Raw genomic sequence first — 25,732 nt, forward strand, 5'->3', positions numbered from 1 at the left:
AATTTATCAAGAGCATTTAGCAAACCTTAATGTTTATGCACCTAATAACAGATGTGTAAAATACATCAAACAAAAACTGACAGAAAATCCATAAGTGCAGCTGGTGATTTCAAAACTCTTCTTTTAATTACCCAAAGAGTAGGTAGACAAAAATCAGTGTGAATATAGAACACTTGCACATCACTATCACACCACATAACCTAATTGACATTTATGGAACACTCTGTCTACAGCAGCATAGGTATTCTTTTCAAGATAGACTATATTCTGGGCCAAAAACTAGTCTCAAAATATTTAAGAACATTCAAGTCACACATAGTTTATTTTCTGACTACAATTAAACTAAACTCAAAATAAGTAACAGAATATTACTTGAAAAATATCCAAATAGTTGGGTAACACTTTTAAATAACCCAGAAGTCAAAAAGAAATCAAAAAGGAAATTAGAAAGTCCTTTGAACTGAATGAAAATAACAGCACAACATATCAAAATTTGTGGGATGCAGCTGAAGCGGGATTAGAGAGAAATCTAGAGTGCTAAATGCTTACAATAGAAAGAAAAAAAAAATCTTTAGATCAGTGACCTCAGCCTCCACATTAAGAAACTTGACAAATAAGAGAAAACTAAAGCCAAAGAAAACAGAAGAAAGGAAATAATGCCAGATGGCAAGTCACAAACAATAGTGGAATCAAATTAAACAGTTTTCTAAAATGTCACCAAATGTAATAGAATCCTGGAGTACAGTCCTCTTACCCAATATGCCCTCCCTTCTTGTCCACTCCCATTGTGGTCAACTGCCTAGGAAAAAGGCTTCAAAGAACTGGCCTTATGTTTCAAACTATGTAACGGAAATCTTTAGATTCACCATGCACCATTTCAGCCAAGGCCAAGAATTAATTTACATAGCCACTTGTTATCATTAGAACACCAGAAGACACAAGTTTACGCAAAAGGCTATAAACACCTGGACAGCTTACCAACCAAAAGTGGAAAGGTATTCAAGACAAAAATATCCAACCCTTTGTTAAGGAGAGAGTGTTAGAGGACTCCCAAGGCTTATGCTGATACTATATCATAAGCATAGTCAATTAAGTTCAAGCAGAGAAAAATATAGTTTGTTCTTCCAAGTTTGCAGAGGAAGCACTGGGAATTCCAAGAGCAACACCGTCCAGTGCAATAAGAAAACCTCATCCCTAGTATGGGTCCATGTTCAGACAGAGATCCAGAAGAGATTGTGCCCATTGTACCTTCAAGAAAAGACTTACTACATAGTATTTACACACACATTATTTAGGTATGCCCTCACAGCTCTAGCCTGTATTGTCCTCAAAGTCAGGAACCACGCTTTTGTATCCTCAAAACCTACCACAGTGCAATCGATCATTAATGATTTAATAAATGTCCATTTATTTATTTATTTGCTTATTTATTTATTTAGAGCACAAGCAGGGGAGAGGGAGAGAATCCCAAGCAGGCTCCACGCTCAACACAGAGCCCGACTTGGGGCTGGATTCCACGACCCTGGGATCATGATCCTAGCTGAAATCAAGAGTCAGAGGCTCAACCGACTGAGCCACCCAACTGCCCCAATAAATGTCCTTTAAAAGGCAAGCACAAACCAAAAAGTTATAACCCAGTGTGATAGCCTAGAGACTTAGAAAACAAAACAAGGCTTCAGATCCAAGTTGAAACCAAAGAACAGAGGCTTATTATCTCTTTTCTGAGTCCAATTAGATTTTAAAAACATTTAAAAAATGGATTTGTTTCCAGCCTTCAGTGAGAGTTTGGGTGGGACTGGGTTTTATCTGACCCAGTCTGCCCATCCTTTTCCCACAGTGCTCTGGAAGAAAGCAGAGAGCGATGACTCACCAGTTGGCACAATTCTTAGTTCCTATGTACTGACACCAAATTGTGTTCCAAAAGAGAGGCGTTTACAAAGGATTAAAACCTGGATGCCCGGGCCCTGGAATGTGGTTCACGTTATAAGCTTTCCAGCGTGGTGCTAAATTAACTGCACTTGGTTCCAGATGGTTAATGACTCATAAGTGGAGAGGTGACTTCAAGTGGAAATTGTCTCAATTCTTATTTATGCCACTTCAGAAGTCTTCCCTGAGTTTGCCCCCATTCCCATCCTCATCCCCACCTCCCTCTGTGGCCCGTGCTTTCAGGGTTGAAGCCCTTGCAAACAAACAGCCCAGCTGTGAAAGTAGGTCCTTTCTGGTCACCTTTCCTGGACTGAGAGTAAAGCATTTCTCTATTCAAAATAGCAGAAAGATGACCTAGAAGGTGGTGAAAGCCCAGAGGAAAGAAAGGTGAATGAAATCCAGATTAACTGTGGTAACAGGAAAACAAAATGAATCCATGGGAATGTCATAATTCACTATGATTTTCTCATTTCAACTCTCCCATCCTTACCTTCCCCAACACAGGAGCACGTGAATGTGTGTGCGCAAATATGCCTCAGTGTATTGGCCCAGGACCTTCTTCATATAGTCATCTAGCTTCCTTCTGAGTTTCCACTCTCTTTGTATTTGTTCTTTCTGTTACCTTTTATTGCTACCATCTTGTCTTTACGGAGCCTGTATTGCACTGTATTGCAGCCTTTGCCATGGCACTTCTCTTCTGTCTTAAAAAAATTTTTTTTAATGTTTCTTTTTAAGACAGCAAGACAGAGCGTGAGCCCGGGAGGGGCAGAGAGAGAGACACACATAGAACACGAAGCAGGCTCCAGGCTCTGAGCTGTCAGCACAGAGCTTTTAGCGGGGCTCAAACTCCCAAACCACGAGATCATGACCTGAGCTGAAGTCAGACACTTAACCCACTGAGCCATGCAGGTGACTTCCCTCTGTCTCTCAAAGACAGAATCCCTAAATCATACTTCCGTCATTATTTCTCATTAAACTCCACACACATCCTTTGGAACTTGTCATCTGTCCCCAGATAGGAGAAATCACATACCTCTAAATCATTCTACACAGTGCTAAGCAGGGAAGCAAATGTAAGTGAAGGTTAATATCACCATGCTTGCTCTCTGATTTTAACGATGTGGTGTTAATGTCGACAAGATGGTAATGATCTCGTTCACTTTAGTCTGTACCTCCTTTTAGAAGCTAGACTCACCAGTGGCTCAAAGACTTCAACATCAATAAGCATGAAAGTGCTAAGAGAAAGGGAAAGGCTGGCTCTATGAAGGGGAGGTAGTAATAATATAAGAAAACAGAGAAGGAGCAAACACTCATACAGGGAACGGAAATTCAGGGAGTCAGGACAGTGCAGCAGAAATGTAGAAACGGTACAGGTTTTGGAGTCACACAGGACTGGGTCAGAATGCTTGTTTGGTCACATTCTAACTGTCTGATCTTGGGCAAGTTGCTTAAACTTCTCTGAACGCCCACTTACTAAGCTTAGAAAGATGTTAAAATGTTCACCTTAGAGGATTTTCTTGAACATTAAATGAGATAACCTTTAAGGCAGTTGGCTCCTGTCAGGTGTCCTGTAAATGTAAGTTCCCTTCCCTCCCCTCTCAGGGAAAAAAGATCCATAGTGATAAGAATATCTAACAGCACCCAAAGGGTTGCTCTTGTTTGTAATCAATGCATTTTAAGAGGCTCATCTTCAGGTTCCCACTTTTAGGTGTTTGCTAATGTCTCACGAAGATGTGCATGTTTTATGCAATTGCCAGCTTCAAAGGGAATGTGGATGTTAGTGCCTGTGCATAACTGTGCCTGATCCCTCCCAGCCATGAAAATTTACAGACTAAACAAGTCCTCACATCTTTAAAGGGTGGGATTCTAAATTAGACATCCCTTGTTTGTATCCCCAAAGGAGTTTGGGTGCACTGTACCTAGAGCACCAATCACTGTATTGTATTACTTTTTTTAATGTTTATTATTTTTGAGAGAGAGAGAGAGAGAGAGAGAGAGAGAGCGCGCGCGCATGAGCAAGGGAGGGGTACAGAGAGACAGGGGACAGAATCTGAAGCAGGCTCCAGGCTCTGAGCTGTCAGCACACAGACTGATGCAGGGCTCGAACTCACAGACTGTGAGATCATGACCTGAGCTGAAGTCGGACATTTAACCCACTGAGCCATCCAGAGGCCCCAATCAATGTATTGTATTATTTGCATAAACATCCACATCTCTCCCAGGCTGTGAGAGCCATGATGACAAAGTCTAGATATTCTTCTTCTTTGTATCGCCACCTAGCACAAAGTCTGGCATGCATACCGTATTTATAGGATTGACCTGAACTATCAATCTTCTGGATCTGCAGTCTTTCGGTATATAGTCTACACCTTCTAATTCCCCAGCGGCCTTTCCCAGAGTCTCAGAAATTCACGCACTGAACACATATTATCTTTGTCCATTAAGAATTGACTGTTTAGGGGGCGCCTGGGTGGCGCAGTCGGTTAAGCGTCCGACTTCAGCCAGGTCACGATCTCGCAGTCCGTGAGTTCGAGCCCCGCATCAGGCTCTGGGCTGATGGCTCAGAGCCTGGAGCCTGTTTCCGATTCTGTGTCTCCCTCTCTCTCTGCTCCTCCCCCGTTCATGCTCTGTCTCTCTCTGTCCCAAAAATAAATAAACGTTGAAAAAAAAATTAAAAAAAAAAAAAAGAACTGACTGTTTAGGTGATCAAAGGTACAAACTCCCAGTTATAAAATAAATAAATCCTGGAGATGTCATGTACAGCATGGTAACTATAGTTAACACTACTGTGTTGTATATTTCAAAGTTGCTAAGAGAGATCTTACAAGCTCACCTCACAAGAAAGAAAACTGTAACTATATGTGTTGGTGGGTGTTACCTATACATATATGTTGTGATCATTTCCCAATATATACAAATATTGAATCTTTATGTTGTATACCTGAAACTAATATAAAGTCATACATCAATTGTATCTCAAATTTAAAAGAATGAAAAAAAAAAAAAAGAAACTACAAAAAAGATTGTTGAAAAACAGTGGGGTTTCTTGTTGTTTTGTCTTGTTTTTGTTTTTTGAGAGCTAAAGCCTACTCAAAGGAAAGGGGGTTCAAGATTTTTTGTTAAATGCCTAGGACTAGCCTCAAACTGCTCTTTGCTTTTTACTTATTGTCATAATGTTGGGCACCCCACCCCACCCTCACATCCAAGGCTGAGAGACACTTTGTGCAAGTCTCAGAGATACAGGGTGTTCGTGGGTGCCTGGAGGGCTCTGTGCTTAGTAACTGTTGGAGGGTGACCAATGGTTGTGAGCGGGAGCAGGTCTGTCTGCCTCCAGTAACAAAACTGATGGTGATGACTAAGTTACAGTAGAAATATCTCTCAATCTCTGAGTTCCTCCTTTGTTCTGACACATCTCTTTTTCTTCAGAGGAAATAGAAGCAAGCTTAGGCAAGGGGCTCTGTGTGGAGGGAACCCTCTTTTATTGTTTAACTCATTCATCACCAGACTCTCATGAAGAAACTGGGGCCCACAATTACTGAAAACCAAATAAACCCAAGACACACTTAGAAATACATTTAAAGGGGTGCCTGGGTGGCTCAGTCGGTTGAGCGACTGACTTCGGCTCAGGTCATGATCTCACAGTTTGTGAGTTTGAGCCCCACGTCGGGCTCTGTGCTGACAGCTCAGAGCCTGGAGCCTGCTTCGGATTCTGTGTCTCCCTCTCTCTGCCCCTCCCCCACTCATGCTCTGTCTCAGAAATAAATAAACATTAAAAAAAAAAAAAGAAAAGAAATACATTTAAGTAACAACCACAGTCAGTTGTTAATGGGAAGTCAAGAAGTTGAGGGCAAGTTTCTACACTTTTAGGTGGGTTTCACAGAAGGCAAACCCCATGTTCTCCCTCAAAAGAAAAGCCTTTAGAAACAGACACTCTGCTCTCCCTCGATAGCTCCGTGCCCTTGCACCAGTTACTGACTGTAGCTAAGCCTCAGTTTTCTCATCATTTAAACGGACCTAAGATGGAATACTATAGCCAACAAGGTTATAAACATTAGATAAAATCACTAACTCAGCTATATGTATCAACTCCCTAGTCTTTGGCAGGTAAAACCCAGACCCCATAGGTATAACTATCCCCATGGCTCCTGTATGCTGAGGCCAAGTGTCAGCTGGCATTACTTCTCAGGCATGGTGTTTTGTATCTGGCTGGTCCCTGGACCACTTGAGTGCACGATTCCTGAGCTGGGGCAATCCCATTATTTTTTATAGGAGAGGAAACCAAGGCAAAAAGCCCCTCAGCTCACTATTGCCTGTAGGCAAATTTGCAATTCCATGATAGGCAAAGCCTGGGCGCTTTCTTAAATGGTCACTGGGGCTCCAGTGCAAGCCAGAAAACTGGGCTGCATGGGTTTTTTTTAAATCACTTCATCTATATACCACTTATCAAATGTTTTTACAGCTTGAATTCATCTAGTTCAAAGAATGCAGAATATTCTCTAGAGAATAAAACTAGCTCATTCTATGCTAATTGTAGTAAAAGTGAAGGTAATGATGGGGCTTAGCAGTAGCAGTAATTGGAATTTATTAGGCACTTACTATGTGCCAAGCATCCTGCTGAGCATTAAACATGTCTTACGTCTTATTTCACATAATCAGCCCCACAGCCAGAATGCTCCTTTTCATTTAATCTTTGGACCTGCAAAAAGTTGGCAAGAATAAATTGCTTCAATTCTCTGTAGGATCTATCTGTGTGCTCAAGTACTGTGCCCAAATCAAACCTCTTCTAAATTCTGAATGTGGTATGTGCGGTTTTAAGTGGGTAATTAGGAGACAGGTTATCTCTGGAAATAAAACACAAGAGGAGAAGGTTAATTCTTAATCACCTAAATCTGGAGCCATTTGATAGTGATTTATAATACATATCATATTGCTCAATCATGTTTAGAAGATGGGTTGCAGGGTGGAGTGGGAGAGGTGCCTTCTAGTCCGTTCCAACAAAATGTTTGTTACAGAACAAAATAAGTTCTGTAAGGTAAGGGGGTTAGAAATGCCTGGCTTCCTGTGGACAGACGCCAGGTGGAAGAAATAAACAGATATAGTTCCCATTGGATACAGATGCCCTAAAAAAAAAAAAAAGTGTTTCCTATTATGCTGCCAAGGCAATGCCAGCGGCTTACAACATAAATTCAGGGGGAGAAGAAAGGGAGACCCAGTAGTGTTTGGGAGTAAAGTAGAAAATAAGAAAAAGACACATTCCAATTTTGTTGATAAAGTGTAAACTCCTACAACTGAGTTAAGTGGCACCCTTATTTTTTAAGTAAATGAAAGTCCAGTCAATCTAACAATTAATGGAGCCCAGGGTGCTATTATCTGATGTTTTTTTGAATGGCTGGGGGTAACAGAATGCTGGAGCAGGACAGGCTCTAGGGTCATTCATCTTAGAGATCACAACTGGCAGGGCCCAGACATTGCCTTCCTTGATTTGCCTAGGATTAACTTAGATGGAGTTTTAACTTAGATTAACTGTTTTAATTAATTTCCAACATGTAAAAAATTAAAGGACTTTACAGAAAAATCCAGATCCCTGGTATCCTTTAAAAAATGAGAAAATGGGCAAACACTGGACCTACATTTTCACCTATCAACTTCTCAGCACCCCCAAGGTTGGTCCCCACTATCACCATGGTTCCTCGATGCTGAGGCCAAGTATCAGCTACCACAAATCCCTGAAACATCATTTTTTACCTGGCTGATCCCTGTGAGCCCTTTAGTGCACATACCCTGAGCCAGGGCAACCCCATTATTTTATAGATGCTGAAACCAAGGCAAAGCCTCACATGGCTCCTGACGGCCAGAGTCCCAGTGTTATAACAGGTAAGGCCATTTGTAGAAGGTCCCAGCAGACCTGCTGCCAGTTCCCCAAAGGAATCCTGTAGTCCAGACACACTAGGTGTACCATCGTCATGCATGGTCAAGACCCTGTTCCCTCTGTCTCAAATGTCCTTCAGATTCTTGCTCATCTTGTGCTCGCTTCGGCAGCACTTATACAGATTCTTGCTCATCCTTTCAGACTCCAAGTATTTCCACCCTCACTCCCCATGCAGAGACGTGTCCACACACTACTTTGTACCTACTTCAGCAACAGACTGCAGAATCCTCCAGAATCAATGTTAAAGTGTTCTTTTTGCTGTCACTAATTCCTACCACAGTGCCATGACACATCATGAGCTCTGAATAAATCCAGGGTTCAATGGGAATAAACAATTTGTCCTCAGATATATAGATAAATATACTCATGATGTATAATGCAAAAAACAGGTTCATAGCATATTCAGCCCATAAGGAACACTCAGACTGATGAACAATCAAGTAAGTGACCTTGAAAACTTTATCTCTGTGACAAATGCAATTTCTACTAGCTAAAGCCTTGTTCCAGATGTTGAGACTCCTTGATCAATGTGGCTTGTGAGATATCAGAACCCCAAAGGTCCTAGATGTGTTTCCCACCAGCCTGCCAAGGTGCTTAAAAGCGTACTACATGAACGTATGTGCATTAAGGCTTTTCCCATTAAAATGCAACCCCCCTTCCCCTCTCCTCCTCAGAGGTTACCAAAGCTTCAGTTAATTCATCAACTATTTTTCTATCCGATGCATTTATCCTGGAATATCTGGGTAAGTTGTGATAGAGTTAAATAAAGGTAAAGTTCTAGGAAAGGGGACAGGCCTGAATGCCTGAAGGAAGTGATGGGGAACAGACAGTATGCACAATGTTCAAGTACAAGGCTTGTTGGAACCAAGACGCCTGGGTCCAATTCTGCTACCTCCCAGGTGAGTGTCTTGGTGAGTCACTTACCTTCTGTGCCTCCATTTCTTTAGAGAGAAAATGGTGTTAACAAGAAGATCTGCTTCAATGGGGCACTGGTGAGTTAAATGAGTCAACATACAGGAGTCATTCAGAACGGTGCCTGACTTAGAGTGGTACTGTTTGCTTCTGTCATTACTAGGAGAGAATGGCAAGAGATTTAGCTCTGAAAGGGGTTGCTCCCGTTCTACCACCTACTGGTTTCCTTTCCCAATTTATACCGATGAAGGGTACAAGGTCTAGAAAGGATGGACAGCTTACCGAAGGCTGCAGGCTAGTGGACAGCAGAGCCAGGACTTCCCCTCCAGGGATCCGCCCCCACCCCACCCCCACCCCCCCCGGCGGCCCCCGCCTAGGAATTTACTGACGAGGAAGAGAGGAATGGGCTGTAGAAGACCCCAAAAAACCGAGAGGCGAGCTCTAGCTACTCTCCTTTCTAGAGATAATAGGACCCAGGCCTTTGGGACTTCTCTCCAGAGTCGATTCCACGTCTCTGCTCTCGGGTGGGCTCGAAGCCTGAGCAAACGCCACCCTCTGACACACACGCCCACACCCCCGCGCCTGGGCGTACCCTCTAAGTCTGGCACAACGCAGCAACTCGCTGCCCCGCTGGGAGGAAGAGTCAACAGTGGGGTGGACGGGAAAAGTGACATAATCCGGCCGCGGCGCCCTTTGCGCCAGCCTCCCACGCAGCGCGGGCTGGGCCTCGGCCCTCGCCGGGGTGCGGGCTGGGGCTGGGCCTGAGCCGCGGCGGTCTCCCGCGCGCGCTCGATCCTGCGCCCGCCGCGTCTGAGGCCCCGCGGCCGGAGGCCCAGGCACTCAGCAGCAGCGCGGCGGCCGCGCCGTCGCCGGACCCGCTCCTAGTGCCGCCGCCGCCCCCCGGAGCTGGATGACGGAGTCCTGAAAGACTTTCACCAAATATGGGCCGGGGCTGGAAACGTCCTGCGGCGCCGCGCGCCGGAAACCTCGAGTCCTGCCCACCGCGGCGACTCAGGGCGCGCGGGCCGGGCAGCCGGCAGGGGGCGGCGGGCAGCGAGCGGCCTGGTGCGCGGACCGCCCCAGCCCGGGTCCCCCAGCCGCGTGGACCCCGCACCCGGTCTCCGCAGCGGTCCCCCGGGGCAGCCGAGGCCCTCCCCGCGCGCCAGTCGTCCAGTTCCCGCGGTCAGCCGGATCACCTGTGGCGCTCCCTGCCATCACTCCCCAGGGTGGGGGTGGGGGATCGCGGCGGGGTGGAAGGGATGGCCCGGCGGCGCCACCTTAAAGCCGGCCTTTCGTCGTCACCACAAATTGTCCTGTTCATTCAAGTGGCTGTAACAGGTGTAAGTTGTGAGCCTGGGTGTGCGGGCGAGAGCACCTGACTACGAGGGCACACGCACGCACATGGACTCCTAACCGTCCAAGGCTGTGGTTCTCAGGACCACCAGCCGCAGCATCACCTGCGTACTTGTTAGAAATGTAGCTAATAAGAAATTCTGGGGTAGGGCCCAGCAATCAGTCTTTTAATCAGTCCACCAGGTGATTCTGAGACACGCCAAAGTTTGAGAACCACTGGTCTAGGGCTAGGAAACCGGAGTCGTCAGTTTTAGGGTGATTCTTATTCTCAGTTGCCGCCAGACAGTGAGCCCTTCTTTTGGTGACCTAAAATTCCCTGGCAGCAGCGAGTGAGAGATGTCCCCATCACTCAGCTCAAACCTGGGAGCTGCTGAAGACAACAAGCAGCTCCTTCTCTGTGCCTTGCAGCACAAGGAAACAAGGCGGCCCGTTATTCCATCATGGGGCGCGCATGCAGGGAGGGAGTGAGGAAAAAGAGCAAAAGAAACATGCAGAATTAGCATCCGAAGACACTTACCCATAAACATTTGCACATTTTCCTCTAATATGTCAACGTGAACTGATCTGCAGCCCTGAGCGAAGAAGGCGAGAAGGCGACGGGACGTCTGGGGTTTCTGGACCGTCCTGAAGCCAGACATGAGGAGCTGCTGTTCCTCTGGTCCGATGCCGTCGTTTACTAGCAGGCGCACCAGGACGCAGTATATGGAAAGGCTGTGCACATAGGTTGCTCCAGTCTCTCCCTCTCCCCCACCTCCTGGCCCGGTTTGCTCCAGCTCCCCACCCCCACCCCCCCCACCCCAACATACTCGCAGCTTTAAATGGGCGGCTGATGGTAAGGTTCTCTAAGTTTCTCCTCCAGGGCAAACTCATCCTCCAAGATTCCCCAACTGAAGCCCAGACACAAACCCACACACCCTTGTTAGAAAACTTTAATCTGATTTTTAAAGGAATCTCTGGAATGGCCTGTGTTTCAAAGCTGTGCGGCAGACTGAATCTCTTTGCATATCTCCCGTCCCCCTCAATAAAGGAGCAAGCAAGGTATATACACTGGCCAGTTGGATCATCCATTGTAATTTTATTTTAAATCATGATAGACAGATTGCGTGAAAAACAAGGAATTCCAAAGAATTTCCTGCTCTGGGAACAGAAGTTAAGTCTATATTTAACAACATTTGAAGCTGTCAAGAATGCTTTGTGGTTGGATAACAGAGGCAGAAAAATGTTAAAAACGCAGGCTACTGCTATACCCAAATATGGAAATATTGTTACGTCTGGTGTCTGATTCACCATCTGGAAATACTTACAACCATGAAGTCAAATAGAAAAGACTCCACAACAGAAGCCAGGAACACTCCTCTCCATTCTCTCCCCACGACCTCCTCCCACCCTGTACTGCGCCTACTCACCCCCATCCCCAGTCACTTCATTAAGAGGGAAACGATAATGAAGCTTTAACGCAGGAAAAAAACGTTTTCTAAGTAATAATGGATGGACTGTCTTGAGTACCAAGTAGGGCCCAGATTTTCCTATTTATTTGCACAACACCTGACAAGTCCTGAAAAGTAAGCCACGCACCCCAAACCCTCCAACAAAGCCTTAGAGATCCTACTCCCACAAGCCAAAGCCTCTTAGACTTATGAAAGGGCACTTTTGAATGAATGAAACTTAACTCTTTCCTGCGCAGTTCTCTTTATTGGATAATGTTTTCATTGCAATAGCTTCTCATTGTACTTATCAGAGTAATTCACAGAAAAGTTGGCACTGAGGGACTTCTTAAGCAAGACTGCTAAATTGTGAAGAACAGCCCTAACACATTAGAAAGGACGAAAAGTTCTAGAGCACATATAAAAGACTGGCATAATTACTTTGTGTTTTTATTAAAATTGCACAAGAATGTAGTTTTTGAAACTTTGAGGGAGAATTTATCAGTAACACTAATGATACTGATAGTGTTAAAGCAAACAGTGTGGGTGGGGGGTCTTCTACGGCATGTGTTGCAGGTAAAACAGGATCTTAAATTCTGCTAACAGTTTTATTACAGAACAGTATATCCGAAAATCTCGTATTCCTCGGTACTTGGCTAGAAAAACATTGCAATCCATTTGAAATGGGAGGCTTCTGAGTGGTCCCAAGGAAAAGTGTTAAAAACCCCACGAAACTTTTAGCTTTAGACCCACTGGGCCCAATGGTGCTGGAATCTGGCTTGGCATTGCAGTATATACAGGTGATGCTCTCAGGACAAATTACTGCAAGGTGGTCCCCTCTGCTTTTGGCTGGCTGCTTAGTTAGCAACGCCTCCCGACCGGGGAGGGAGGGAGGCTGGAAGGGCTTACCCTGTCTCCCGCATCCGTGAGGAAGTAGAAGTCAGCCTCCCGGAGAACTCCCTGCGTTTGTTTCCTCTCGGACTTCCAACCCAGGCAGTGGGCTGGAACTAAAGTGGGAACCTCCAAAAACAAACAAGTACGACATACCAAAAAAGGGAGGGGGGGGCGGAAGGGGGAAGACCTCTGCCTGGGAATCTGCCAGACGGTGGGGGAAGCTGATTCCCCCCCCCCCCCATTCATAAATGCCACTGCGGGTATTAATTTGCAATACACTTAACTTGGCTAATAAACACCATACCAAAGCTGGGACTTGATTCGAGCATGCCTCTATGAAATCCACAAATAGACTCCTGGCTCACAGACACACTCCCCCTCCCCGTTCGCCTCTCCATAGATAACTTGACTCTCACCTTCTTTGTAAACAAGCAAACAGCTCGCTGCCTTCCCGGGTGAGGGCTTCCAAGGCTGCCCGGTCAACTCGGCATCACCAAACAAAACCACTTTTGTTCCTCCCTCCCAGGTCCTCCCACCCTCCCAGTCCAGGCAAAGTTTTGAACTCGCCCCCCCTTGCCCCTTCCACCACCATCACCACCATCACGCCAGAAAGAGCCCTCCCAATCGAAGTCATTATTTAAAGTGGAAAAAACGGTAGATTGTTTTCTAGACGGGTCCAGGGCAAAAAAAAAAAAAAAAAAAAAAAAAAAAGGTGCAACGGGGCCAGGGGAGGCGCTTGGCAGCAGCCCGCGCCAACCAGCATTCCTGAGATGTTTGAGAATTCTGGAACGCGCAGACAGAGCCGACGTCACTGCAACACGCGGCGCCGCGGCCGGCCCGTATAAAAGGCGGGCTCTGGACGCTTGGGCAGACCGCGAGCGAGAGCGCCCCCGAGCAGCACCCGCGCCCTTCGCGCCTCCTCGGTAAGGACCTCAAGAGAAGGACGCTTGCAGCCCGCTCGCCGCCCCAGCCCTCGCCCTCCTGCCACCGGGCCCGCCACCCCGCCGCACGGACCGGAGCCTGTCCCGTCTCCCGGATCTACGCACCAGACCTCGACTGCTGCGCTCCCGTGTATCGGCGTCTTTGCTTCCGCGCTCGTCCGGACTCCTGCGCGCCACAATGAGCTCCCGCACCGCCAGGACGCTCGCCTTCGCCGTCACCCTTCTCCACTTGGCCAGGCTGGTGAGTTCTTTTGCCTCCGCTCCCCCATCCGCTCTTCCAGGCCCTTCCCCTTTCCCCAGATTGCTCCCCGCAGAGAAAACTAAACTAAAAAGTTCGGGGGCGTTTCGGGTTAGCTCTTTCTTCAACCCCCTCCTGGAGACGCGTCGGGGGCCCTGCTGGCAGCCGCAGCCGCCAAGGGTGGCCGGGTTGGACGGGATCAGAGACCCCCTGCGGACAGGGTGGGAGGAACCCTCCCTTCTCTGGGCTCGTCTGCTAACCGCGCCGAGTCTCACGCGTGCCTTGTCCCCCCACCCCCCTCCAGGCGCTCTCCACCTGCCCTGCCGCCTGCCACTGCCCCCAGGAGGCGCCCAAGTGCGCCCCGGGAGTCGGGCTGGTCCGGGACGGCTGCGGCTGCTGTAAGGTCTGCGCCAAGCAGCTCAACGAGGACTGCAGCAAAATGCAACCCTGCGACCACACCAAGGGGCTGGAATGCAATTTCGGCGCCAGTTCCACGGCTCCGAAGGGGATCTGCAGAGGTAAGATGCTTGTGGTTTGGCCCCTTTAAAAAAAATAATAGTCCCCGTAGTCCAGAAGTTTAGTAATTTTGAGACCATGTATGGTGATGCTTTGTTGTTGGTAGCTTGGCAGAAAGGCACATGATTTCAGCAGTCTGGAATGCAATTCAGTGTGTCTGGGCCCAACGAAAAGCGCATACGGAAAAGTGATTCCTGACTAACTTATTGTTCTGGTCTGGAGTCCCCGAGGAATTGTAGGGAACTTTACCATAAATTGAATTTAACAGCAGAAAATATGTATGAGTTTCAGGCCGTGGTTGGGAATCTTAACTTTATCCTCTTTTCCCTTTCTCTTTCGGTGCTCTTTGCAGCTCAATCAGAGGGCAGACCCTGTGAATATAACTCCAGAATCTACCAGAATGGGGAAAGTTTCCAGCCCAACTGTAAACATCAGTGCACATGTATCGACGGCGCTGTGGGCTGCATTCCTCTGTGTCCCCAAGAACTCTCTCTCCCCAACTTGGGCTGTCCCAACCCCCGGCTAGTCAAAGTTACCGGGCAGTGCTGTGAGGAGTGGGTCTGTGACGAGGATGGTGCCAAGGACCCCGCGGACGACCGGGATGGCCTCCTGGGCAAGGGGCTGGCATTTGATGCCTCCGAGGTGGAGTTAACCAGGAACAATGAATTAATTGCGGTTGGAAAAGGCGGCTCCCTGAAGCGGCTCCCAGGTAAGTTGAGACTGAGCCTGAAAGACCTTGTACTGAAATACGTTCCTAGTTTGAAGCTTTGTAGAAACGACTCCTTGAGTCTGTTGGTGTCATTACGCCTCTGAGAAATTTTCCCTCTTGTTTGTCTCTAGCGTTTGGAATGGAACCTCGAATCCTATACAACCCTTCTTTACATGGCCAGAAATGTATCGTTCAAACAACTTCATGGTCCCAGTGCTCCAAGACCTGTGGAACTGGTATCTCCACACGAGTTACCAATGACAACCTTGAATGCCGCCTGGTGAAGGAAACCCGGATTTGTGAAGTGCGGCCTTGTGGACAGCAGATGTACAGCAGCCTGAAAGTAAGTTCCGCTGGTGCTTGTTGGAGACTGTTGCCTGGCAGCTGGGCGAGATGTGAACCTCTCTTCCGAGACAGAGAAACACTGTTCCTGACTCTCCTTCTTTCCTCTTTCTTACAGAAGGGCAAGAAATGCAGCAAGACCAAGAAATCCCCCGAACCAGTCAAGTTTACTTATGCTGGATGTTCGAGTGTGAAGAAATACCGGCCCAAGTATTGCGGCTCGTGCGTGGACGGCCGCTGCTGCACGCCCCAGCAGACCAGGACTGTGAAGATGCGCTTCCGTTGCGAAGATGGGGAGACGTTTTCCAAGAACGTCATGATGATCCAGTCCTGCAAGTGCAACTACAACTGCCCGCATGCCAACGAGGCGGCGTTTCCCTTCTACAGGCTGTTCAATGACATTCACAAATTTAGGGACTAAATGCCACCTGGGTTTCCAGCGCGAGGGTGAACAAACGAGGGGGGAGAAGAGTGCCAGAATCACAGAGATATGGGTGGGGGCGGTGGGGGTGAGGGACTCATTGTAGAAGGGATGCATTGCTCATTCTTGAGTAGTATTAAGGTATTTTGAAACTGCCAGGTGTGCTGGTGCAGATGGACGGACACTAACGCAGCCACGATGGGAGAATACTTCGCTTCATAATATTGGAGCCCACGTTACTGCTTCATTTTGGAGCTTGTGCTGTTGATGACGTTCTGTTTTCTGTTTGTAAATTATTTGGTAAGCATATTTTTCTCTAGGCTTTTTTTCCTTTTGGTTCTACAATTGTTAAAAAAAAAAAAAAAAAGATTAGTTGATCAGTTAAAGCCTTCATCTTTTGAAAGAAGTAAATGGGAGGGGGTGCCATCCCTTCCTGAAGGGGACACTCTGTGAGTGACCGTGAGAGGCAGCTATCTGCACTCTAAACTGCAAACAGAAATCAGGTGTTTTAAGACTGAATGTTTTTATTTATCGAAATGTAGCTTTTGGGGAGGGAAGGGAAATGTAATACTGGAATAATTTGTAAATGATTTTAATTTTATATTCAGTGAAAAGAAATTATTTATGGAATTAATCATTTAATAAAGAAATATTTACCTAATATCTGAGTGTGTGGCATTCGATATTTTCAGAGACTATCCAAAGTCATTGGCAAAAGCTTAGCGTATTATGCATTCTTTCACTTATTCAACCAGGACTACTTGAGTGTCTACTTTGTGCCAGGAACTGTTCTAGGAGCTTGGGATAAGAGCAGGGAACTAACCTACAAAAGTAAGACAATGACTGCTTTTCTCTTCAGTTGAGAAAAATCTCTGCATGTAAAGTAATCTGTTTTCAAAACATGTTGAACACTTAGGCATCCTAGGAAGCACAAGGAATCTGAAGCTAAATTTGTGATTTAAATAGTAATGCTTTATGGGGTGCCTGGGTGGCTCAGTTGGATAAGCATCGGACTTGGGCTCAGGTCATGATCTCATGGTTCCTGGGTTTGAGCCCCGCGTTGGGCTCTGTGCTGGCAGCTCAGAGCCTGGATCCTGCTTCTGATTCTGTGTATCCCTCTCTGTCTCTCTGTCCCTCTCCCGCTCATACTCTGTCTCTCTCTCTCAAAAATAAATAAAAAAATTAAAAAAATAATAATAATGCTTTATTTTCATAAGAATTCAAAGCCTAAGGGTCTCCATCACTCCATCATTGTAAGGTGGGTATAGTAGGGTCGTTTATCATTTTAATTACTAGGTTATTATGCTTGTCACCTTGGAAGAAGAGAGAGGAACTTGAATGAAACAGTCCATAACCCAGGCTGCCCATATCTAAATTCATGGGCAAGATTAAGTCTGGTTGGATAATGTGTTATAGAAGGTCACTTGTTTATAACTTTATATTTTCCCAATATTGTTCTGAAAGCATAGGAGAGCTACCGAAAGATCGATCCATCCTTAGTTGGGAGCAGAAAAAAGTCTTGGAGTCTATAGGAGTCAGTTTGTTTTCACCGAATGAGCTTGAAGCAATGACTTGTGTTAATCCTAATAAGCCAATGATTAGGTAAACATGCTGTTAAATGCAAAGGAATGCAAGGAATTTCAAGTACTTTTCCAATAGCGTGAGGACCCAGCTACCCCACCTCCCCTTTCCTTTTTATAATATACGTTATGCTGCTGGAGGAGGGAGCAGTTAGATAGAGTTGGCTATCCAGAAGGTCAAAGGCTAGATGCAGAGCATTCCTAAAAGAAAAGGACCTCAATCTTAGGTCTAGGAGAGGTTGAGAAGGCTGCGTCAATGTTTGTGAAAATGCTGGTAGCCTGTTTTAGAAGAATCTACCTCTTTAGAAAGCACTGACAATAAACCTTTTATAGAGAAGTTTTCCTTTCATCGACGCTCTTGGCTTCTGTTCAAATCCATAGTGAAATATTTCAGTCTGCACTTGGTTAAGAAAGTACTTGAATTTTTAGGTATCGAGAAAGTGCTTTAAAAGAGAAGGGGACAGCTCTTGGGATCCTGTAAAAAGTGATTTTTCAAAACAGTTTAATGTCAATGCCTTAATGAAGACCTACAGGAAAGCACTGCCTAAGAATCTATTTAAAAGCCTTACTGAAATGCATAAAGGTTCATAGAAATGTGACGGTAAAATGTATGGGCAAAGGCTCTTCTGATTTTGGCAATGTCTTGCCTGAAATATTACAACTTGTGCCTACCCAGTTGTCTGTTTCTTGCCCGCGGCATTGAAATTATAAGGTATTTGGGAACTTAAACACCACCTGTGCCTTCTCCGATGCAGTTAAACTTAGTGCAATGTAACACGCGAAACAATAAAAGTGTGAGGTTTTTGTGGTGCAATCTTGTTGAGCAGACATCCAAATTCACGGGAAAGATTTTCACATTCCCAGGCACCAATCCTGAGGTCTTTTCCTCCAACACTAAAGCCCAGCAAATTGCTTCTTACATAGAGATCAAGGAGCAATATTTTATAGATCCTTTAAGAGCGTAAGGATGTAATAGGTATACAAATAAGCTCAAATGTGAAACAAAACCAGACATGGGAAAATACTGGATCTCTGGGTCCTTAACCTTATTGTAGTAAATACAATAAGAGTGATGCATAAAGTGGTAATTAGTGCTCAATTAGTGAAGACAAATAGGTACAAATTATGTCCATTTTATTTGGCTATAAAAAAAGTAAAGAAATTCAAAGTAGGTGAGAATAAAATTATGCAAATTAGAACATGGAACCTTTATCTACGTGCAGTGTGGAGCTCTGCCTACTTCAAGTACTGAGAAAACAAAATCCAACACCAGGCATTTGCACATATGAAATAGAAGTTACATATAGAAACATGCATCATAATATACATGTGCCCCTCCACATACAGTAAAGATTTGTGTTCTTCTTACTTTCCAATCCAAAAGACCCTGGTGGTCTTGAGCTGTTTTTTTTTTCTTTTTTCTTTTTTAATAGAGATGTAAGAACTGAGAGTCATAGGGTGACCTCAGAATCTCAGGAATTCAGTGAATTTTAAGAAATAGTCTAAGGGACATTTAGCACCGTAAGTGGTCTCACTGTGATGATTTTCACTTAAACACATGTGTTATCCACTCCACAAAGAGATGCCACAGAGTCAAAATTAGCAAAGTATATTTTAGAGTTATTTTTCCAGTAGAGAGACTAGATTTGCTTCGTACACTGTCTTTTCTCCTGCCCTCTGGATCCTATTTGTAAGTCAGTGGAGCCACAGCAAGGGTCCAATAGGACCACAGGACACAACAAAGCTGTGTTCTGAGCAGGGTGGCAGGTGATGCAGGGGAAAGAATCCCAGACTGGAACTGGGAGTCTTTTAGCACCAGCTCTGCCATTAACTAGGTGATTCTGGGCAAGTGTCTGGATGGATCTCTCCTGTTTTAAAATGGAACCATAGCTTCCAGCTGTTTTTTTTCCACCATAAATATTCTTTTTCATATGCTCTCTTTGGTGCACTGACTTCCGTACCTTAAAAACTTCATCTCCTCAAGCAACTGAATGTATGAAGTGAAAGCTACTTGGGTCTTTCTGTAGGCAAATGCACAATGCACTCATCTCCAGGAAGCCTTTGAAAACCGTAATGTTATTTGACCCTTCTTCATCTCTGAAGTACTCATGGTTATAGGATGTGGCAATCCCTGGATCTCAGCCTATAGGTCCATGCTTTCATCTTCCTGCATAGCCCGATATCTGGGCCTCATTAAATCCCTGCCCTAAATAACTCATTCTTCAAAACAAGGCGCATTGTGAAGCATGACAATGATGTATGTGTCCTATGGATAGAACGAATTTATTTGTAACTTAGCTTTATTGGTGGTGGGCAACGCTTATCCACCTAATCTTATAAAGTGCAATTCAATTAAGCAAGTACCCAGACGCATTTGTTAGTGCTTTACGACACCAGATATTCTGCTCACATATTCGGAATCCACCCCTTTCACATGCCCAGTGCAAACATCCAAAGCTAAGGCATCATCATCTCTTCCCTGAATTACTTAAGTGGCTTCACTTGTGACATACTGTATTCCCTAAAGGTGGCTGCAGTAATATCTTCCACCCCACAAAATTAATCTTTGTCGCTTCTGCAATGTGACCTTACTGCATGGATGGGGTTTATTCTACCCTCTTGGATCCGGTTGGGCTCTTTGCTTTAACCAATGAATATCCAGGAAGCAATGTACTGTGGTGCTATTTCCAACTGTGGCGATGACTAGAAGCTCTTACTTCATTTCTCTTAGAAATGAGCTTCCATGTAAGAAGCACAATGACCCTGAGACCAGCAGGCTGTGAGAAGCCCATACCACACTGACAGGCCCTAGAGGATAAGAAGACATGAGGAGAAAGAGAAAGGTCAGGGAGAATCTTCATGTGCACGAAGAAACCACCTTGGAAGTAGATCCAAGTCCAGCTCCAGTTGCTGATGTCTTGTGAATCAGAGATAAAATAGCCGTTTGAGTCCTTCCCAGATTTCCTGACCCATAAAATAGTGAGCAGACTAACCGGTTATTTTAAGGCCCTAAGTTTTGGGTGTTGTTTGTTGGATAGCATACATAACCCAGACATCATCGGTTTCCTGCAAAGATTCATTTTCCTTATGGGAACCAGAGTGATTCTTCAAAAATGTGAATCAGAACATGTCAACCCTTGGCTTAAAAGCTCTATGGCTGCCCATTACTCTTGGAATAACACTCAACTCCCTCTTTACTAAGTACACAGGCCCTAGACCCTCCCTATTTCTTCCCACTCGCCCTTGCCACAATCCCACTTGCCTTTTCCTCTTTGAACTAAGCCACATCTGGGGCGCCTGGGTGGCGCAGTCGGTTAAGCGTCCGACTTCAGCCAGGTCACGATCTTGCGGTCCGTGAGTTCGAGCCCCGCGTCAGGCTCTGGGCTGATGGCTCAGAGCCTGGAGCCTGTTTCCGATTCTGTGTCTCCCTCTCTCTCTGCCCCTCGCCCGTTCATGCTCTGTCTCTCTCTGTCCCAAAAATAAATAAACGTTGAAAAAAAAAATTAAAAAAAAAAAAAAGAACTAAGCCACATCAGTGCCTCTTCAGGGCCTCTGCACTAGCTGTTCCTCTGTCTCAAATGCCCCTCTTGCCTCAATGTCCCTTAATCTACACTTCTTTTTGTCATGCAGGTCTCAGCATAAATGTTACCTTCTCAGTGACCTTCCCTTGCCGCCCAGTCTAAAGTAGTTCATTACATTAAGCAGTTTTATTTTCACCACGGCCCTTAGGCCTACCAGATATTATTTATTTACTATGTCTCCCCCTTCCAGAATAGCCTCTATGAGATGAGAGATTTTTGGCTTTTTCACCACTACAAAAGCATCACTTGATACTGTGCCTGGCATAAAGCAGATGTTCATTAGTTTAGATTAATGCTGTCTTAAAACTGCATTATGTAGAAGGCACCCCTCCCTTAGCACAATGTCTTCTTCCTACCTCCCCTTGGGCTATCCCCTAGGTTGTTCCTCATTCATCCGCCCTTCTATTCATACATCCAGTCAATAGACACTTGCCTGGCACCACTATATTCCACGTACAGTGCTATGGACTAGTTGATGAAGAAGCCTGGTTTCTTCACTTTGGGGACATACATGTAAGCAAAGATGAGTTAAGGTTAGGTTCAGCTGCAAATAAAAAGCTAAATAAAAAATGGCTTAAATAACACAAAGGTTTATTCCTCTGTCATGTGAAAAATCCAGGTAGGCTGTACAGGGCTGATGTGATGCCTTAAGTTTTCGGGGACCAAAGCTTCTGCTATCTTGTTCACCATGTGTGGCCTCCGTTCCCCAATTCACCTCACCTAGCTGCAAGGAAGGCTAGGAAGTGTAGTTCCTATCCTGGGTTGCCACGTCTCCAGCTAAAAATCAGAGATCCTATTACTACAGAGGGGAGAACTAGTAGTCTATACCATATAGCACAAAATACATTATAAGAAGTAGAATAGGGCACAGAGGATGGTTGAGGGGAAAGCTACCAACTCTCTGAAGCTGGGATGAGAGAGGTTTCTTGGAGGAGTGGTCATCTCAGTAGTTTTTTCAAAGATACATAGGTCAGAAACTATTCAAAGGCCTTGGTGCTTGAGTTGGAAATTTCTGAAATAACCAGTGATACCTTTCTCATCTCAGCCATTAAGAGAAGTCAAAGACACCCACACTACCTGGGTTCAGAGTCTTACAGATCATTAGTGTTTGAAACAGCTTATATTCTTCCTTTGGGTTCAGACGTATCATGAAGAGGTTATCCATATTAATGTTCTCCAGAGAAACAGAACCAATAGGATACATGTATATGTGTGTGCACGCACACACACACACATCAAGAGAAAGAGAGATTTATTTTAAGAAATTGGCTCATGCGATTATGGGGGCTGACAAGTCCAAAATCCTTAGGGGAAGCCAGCAGGCTGGAAACTCAGGTAAAAGTTAAATCCATAGGTCAGGCCAGGCAGGCTGGAAACAAGGCAGGGTTTCTATTGTGCAGTCTTGAGGCCAGATTCCTTCTTCTTTGGGAAATCTCAGTGTTTTGTCTTAAGGCTTTCAACTCATTAGATGAGGCCCACCCACATAATGAAGGGTAATCTGCTTTATTCAAAGTCAATCACATCTTTAAAATACCATTACAGCAACATTGAGACTGGTGTTTGACCAAACAAATGGGCATCATAGCCTAGCCAAGACGACACAGAAAATTAGCCATCATAGTACCTGTGTAGTAGAACCTTTTGGGGGCAAGAAGCTCATGTCCACTCTCTAAAATGGAATGAATGGGGCGCCTGGGTGGCTCAGTTGGTTAAGCAGCCGACTTCAGCTCAGGTCATGATCTCACAGTGCATGAGTTTGAGCCCCGCGTTTCAGGCTCTGTGCTGACAGTTCGGAGCCTGAAGCCTGCTTCAGATTCTGTGTCTCCCTCTCTCTCTGTTCCTCCCCCACTCGCACTCTGTCTCTCTCTCAAAAATAAGTAAAGATTAAAAAATAAATAAATAAAATGGAATGAATTTGAGCAGAGTCAGAAAAGGTAAAAGCTTTGCTAGTTATACCCAAGACGTTCCCAGGCCTGTCGTCGTGCTTATGCATGAGTGGGGAAGGGCTCCAGCATTTATTTGACATCAATCAGATTTGTGGGCTTCTCAGAAACGCTCCTGGTACACTGACCGCAAGGTCCTTCCGGAACTGGCAGGATCTACTTCAGTCACGATGGCTACAGGGTGGGGGAGTGGAGAGAGAGCCTGATAAGACCTCTAGAGAAAAGCTTTCTGTAAATCTGTCTGGATACAGCAGGACACAATCCATCACTTGCACACACCCCGAGAGAGACAAAGAGCACTCCTTCTTCTGGCCCTTCGTGCAAATCCTCACTGCAGCACTGACACCACTATATTGTGACTCGTTCTTTAACTGCTCCCATGAGATTTTAAGCTCCTTGAAGGGTTTTGGTCAATGAATGAGTACCAACTAAGAATAAATTGGAAGGAGTATGAGACCTGTGTTCTAACATCTCCAGATCTTCGTGGAGAAGAGAAAGCAAGTTTGTTCTAAATCGCCCCAGGGCAGCATTCCCAAGCTGGTGGCTTGGGCGGGATTGGGCCAATAGACAACGTTTTGTTCAACTGGCACAGGGTTTATAAAAACTGAGCTTTGTTGCCAATATTTGAAAGCTGAGAAGTTTTTTTTAAGAGGTCCGAACTTCTGGCTTCTTTTGAAAAATTCGTAGATCTGCAGCAGTGGACTGCATTCTCTACATGGCAGCCTCTGCATGGTGAGAGCAGTGTTACAGCTTCCTCGGAGCGTGTGCTCTGCTGTTCACCAGCACAGACTGAGGAGAAGAGACACGTATGTGTCCGTGTGCGGTTGCGGGAGGTGAAGGGCGGGGAAGAGATGATCTTTAAAAAACACAGGTTCTTTCTTTACTGGCACAACCCAGAATACTCCTTGCAAGTGCTTAGAAAAGTAATGTTTAGCACGGGAACCGTGTTATAAGCACAGGAAAAATAGAGGCCACATCATTCATTTCAGATGGCCATGGGGCTATAAACATGCTGTCACTTCCCAGCTTCCTTCTACGGTAACGGTCTGTGTATTTTTGAGTAGAAGTATACCCATTCCACGTAAAATATCATGTCACATTTTCCCACTGACACCGGATGAGTTGATCAGAGATATACCCTGCATCCCGAACCTCTGCTGAATTTAACCAGCCATTTTTGTAGTGACCAAAGAGCCTTCCAAGGGGAATCACAACCCATAGCCAGGATTTTGCTCTAGAATTTTTTTTTTTTTTTAATGACTCAAAGTCCTTCCTTCAAGTGCTGTCACATAAAACTCATTTTTCAGAGACATTCAATAAACTCCAGAGAGACTGAGAACTTACGTCTAAGTAGTTATAGTTAGCTAGCCAGTAGCAGAGTGGAAGATGGACCTCAGAGGATTTATTCTTCAGGCTTATCTCTGACAGGGACATTTGGACACAGGAAAGCACTTGGGTTACAGGGAAGTTGGGGCTGGTTCTTTGGTGTCAACGTGGCTCCTGGGAAGACTTGGGCCAATGGATTTTCTATAGGCGAGTCAGGATCGTCAGCATGCCGCTGCAAGGATGACGCCCTTCTCCGGCAAACAGAGAATGATTCAGCATGTAAAAATTTGGATCTTCTGTTAAGGATATTTACTAGCTAAAAAAAAAAAACAAACAAAAAACAAAAAAAACGTTGCTCATTCATGGAGAGAGTTTAAATTCTGGGCTCATGAGCAAAACTTGAGAGAGGTCCTTCCTATATTCCAAATTAGTTTGTTCTTGGAAAGGAGCCTATGTCTTTAATTGACTTCTTGCATTCAGAATGATACTTAGCTATTTACAGTGTTCTCTTTAATGTCTGGGGTTTTTTTCTTAACAAAAGGAAGGCATACTTATGCAAGAACATTGTAAGAAATACAGACTGTCAAAAACGAAGGTCCCTAGGAAACGTTCCCCTTTACACACATGCACGTGCACCCACGTACATGCATACACACATACTTTTAAGTGCATAATGTGTATTATTCACAGATTTGGGGGTGTGACTAACTTGCCTTTATTAATATTATTATTATGAACAAAAAAGATTAGACTATATATAGAGCTTTACATTTACTATACCTTGAAAGTCAATTAATGTTGATATATGCAGTTCTCCAAAATTGCTATAATTGCTTTATAGATTTTCCTTGTATTATTGATATGCCACGATCTATTTATTCATTTATTTATTTAAGTTTATTTATTTTGGGAGAGAGAGAAAGAGAGAGAGAGCGAGCATAAGCAGGGAGGGGCAGAGAAAGGGAGAGAGAGAATCCCAAGCAGGCTCCACGCTGACAGTGTGGAGCCAGACACAGGGCTGGATCCCAAGAACTGTGAGATCATTACCTGAGTGGAAATCAAGAGTCAGATGCTAGGGGGCGCCTGGTTGTCTCTGTAGGTTGTGCAACCGACTTCGGCTCAGGTCATGATCTCATGGTTTGTGGGTTCAAGCCCCATGTCTGGCTCTGTGCTGACAGCTCAGAGCCTGGAGCCTGCTTTGGATTCTGTGTCTCCCTCTCTCTCTGCCTCTCCCCTGCTGGTGCTGTCTCTCAAAAATAAATAATGTAAAAAAATTAAAAAAAAAAAAAGAGTCAGATGCTTAACCGATTGAGCCACTCAGGAGCCCCTGGTGTGCCATAATTCATTTTCAAGTTTTCTCTCTCTCATTTGACCAGGAAAGGAAATCCCCTGTTGCCATTCTAACCTGAGGGATTGCATCAGAACTGGCTTCAGCCAACTTGAGTCTCATTCCCTTACCAGTGATAGGTCCTAATTGGTGATCCTCAAGGAGAAATCCTGTGGGGGTAGGGAAAGGTTCTGAGAAAAGGGCCTTTGATAATAAAAAGAGACTGGGAGAGGAAATGCCTTTCGTCTTTCCTGGGCATAACTTGTCTCCAGCACAGGGAGGAGGCATCACTGACACACTGAAGATGACAAAGCAGAAAGGTGAAAAGCCCCTGAGTCTCTAAAGAGATCACTAAGCTGCTGAATCACCC

At 45.2% G+C, this 25,732-nt stretch overlaps 3 protein-coding genes across 24 annotated transcripts in view; 1 reads left to right on the top strand and 2 right to left on the bottom strand.

Annotated features, from left to right (window-relative positions):
* Positions 1–12,983, bottom strand: part of LOC121027404 (uncharacterized) — an 88,638-nt gene extending 75,655 nt beyond the window's left edge. For 10 of the 22 annotated variants that reach the window (XR_005788714.1, XR_005788712.1, XR_005788706.1 and 7 more), the window contains exons 1-4: positions 10,927–12,447; positions 10,638–10,796; positions 9,964–10,142; positions 8,780–8,926 (exon numbers count right to left, since the gene is read on the bottom strand). Coding sequence is in view for 3 of the 22 variants with exons in the window: in XM_040470838.1 (XP_040326772.1) it covers positions 10,638–10,796; positions 10,927–11,188 (421 nt within the window). In the remaining 19 variants the exon portion in view is untranslated. The other 12 variants (XR_005788716.1, XR_005788709.1, XM_040470838.1 and 9 more) reach the window with 10 other exon arrangements.
* Positions 12,984–13,291: 308 nt separating this feature from the next.
* Positions 13,292–16,268, top strand: CCN1 (cellular communication network factor 1). The gene is made up of 5 exons (XM_040470836.1): positions 13,292–13,620; positions 13,922–14,135; positions 14,486–14,842; positions 14,974–15,185; positions 15,303–16,268. Exons 1-5 carry the CDS (start codon positions 13,558–13,560, stop codon positions 15,603–15,605), a joined length of 1,149 nt encoding a protein of 382 aa, XP_040326770.1. The 5' UTR covers positions 13,292–13,557; the 3' UTR covers positions 15,606–16,268.
* Positions 16,269–23,211: 6,943 nt separating this feature from the next.
* Positions 23,212–25,732, bottom strand: part of ZNHIT6 (zinc finger HIT-type containing 6) — a 107,141-nt gene continuing 104,620 nt past the window's right edge. The window contains exon 10 of the mRNA XM_040470843.1: positions 23,212–24,351. Within this exon, the coding sequence (XP_040326777.1) occupies positions 24,335–24,351 (17 nt within the window). The 3' untranslated portion in view covers positions 23,212–24,334. The remainder of the gene's footprint in view (positions 24,352–25,732) is intronic.

The sequence above is a fragment of the Herpailurus yagouaroundi genome, unplaced genomic scaffold, assembly GCF_014898765.1.
Source record: "Herpailurus yagouaroundi ecotype Mexico unplaced genomic scaffold, PumYag 77, whole genome shotgun sequence".
Taxonomy (NCBI): Eukaryota; Metazoa; Chordata; class Mammalia; order Carnivora; family Felidae; genus Herpailurus; species Herpailurus yagouaroundi.

Bases quoted from the DNA above. Each gene is read 5' to 3' on its own strand.
- CCN1 (XM_040470836.1), top strand. From the start codon at position 13,558: ATGAGCTCCCGCACCGCCAGGACGCTCGCCTTCGCCGTCACCCTTCTC. The intron at 14,136-14,485 runs GTAAGATGCTTG...TGCTCTTTGCAG, and splicing joins TCCGAAGGGGATCTGCAGAG to CTCAATCAGAGGGCAGACCC. The intron at 15,186-15,302 runs GTAAGTTCCGCT...TCTTTCTTACAG, and splicing joins AGATGTACAGCAGCCTGAAA to AAGGGCAAGAAATGCAGCAA.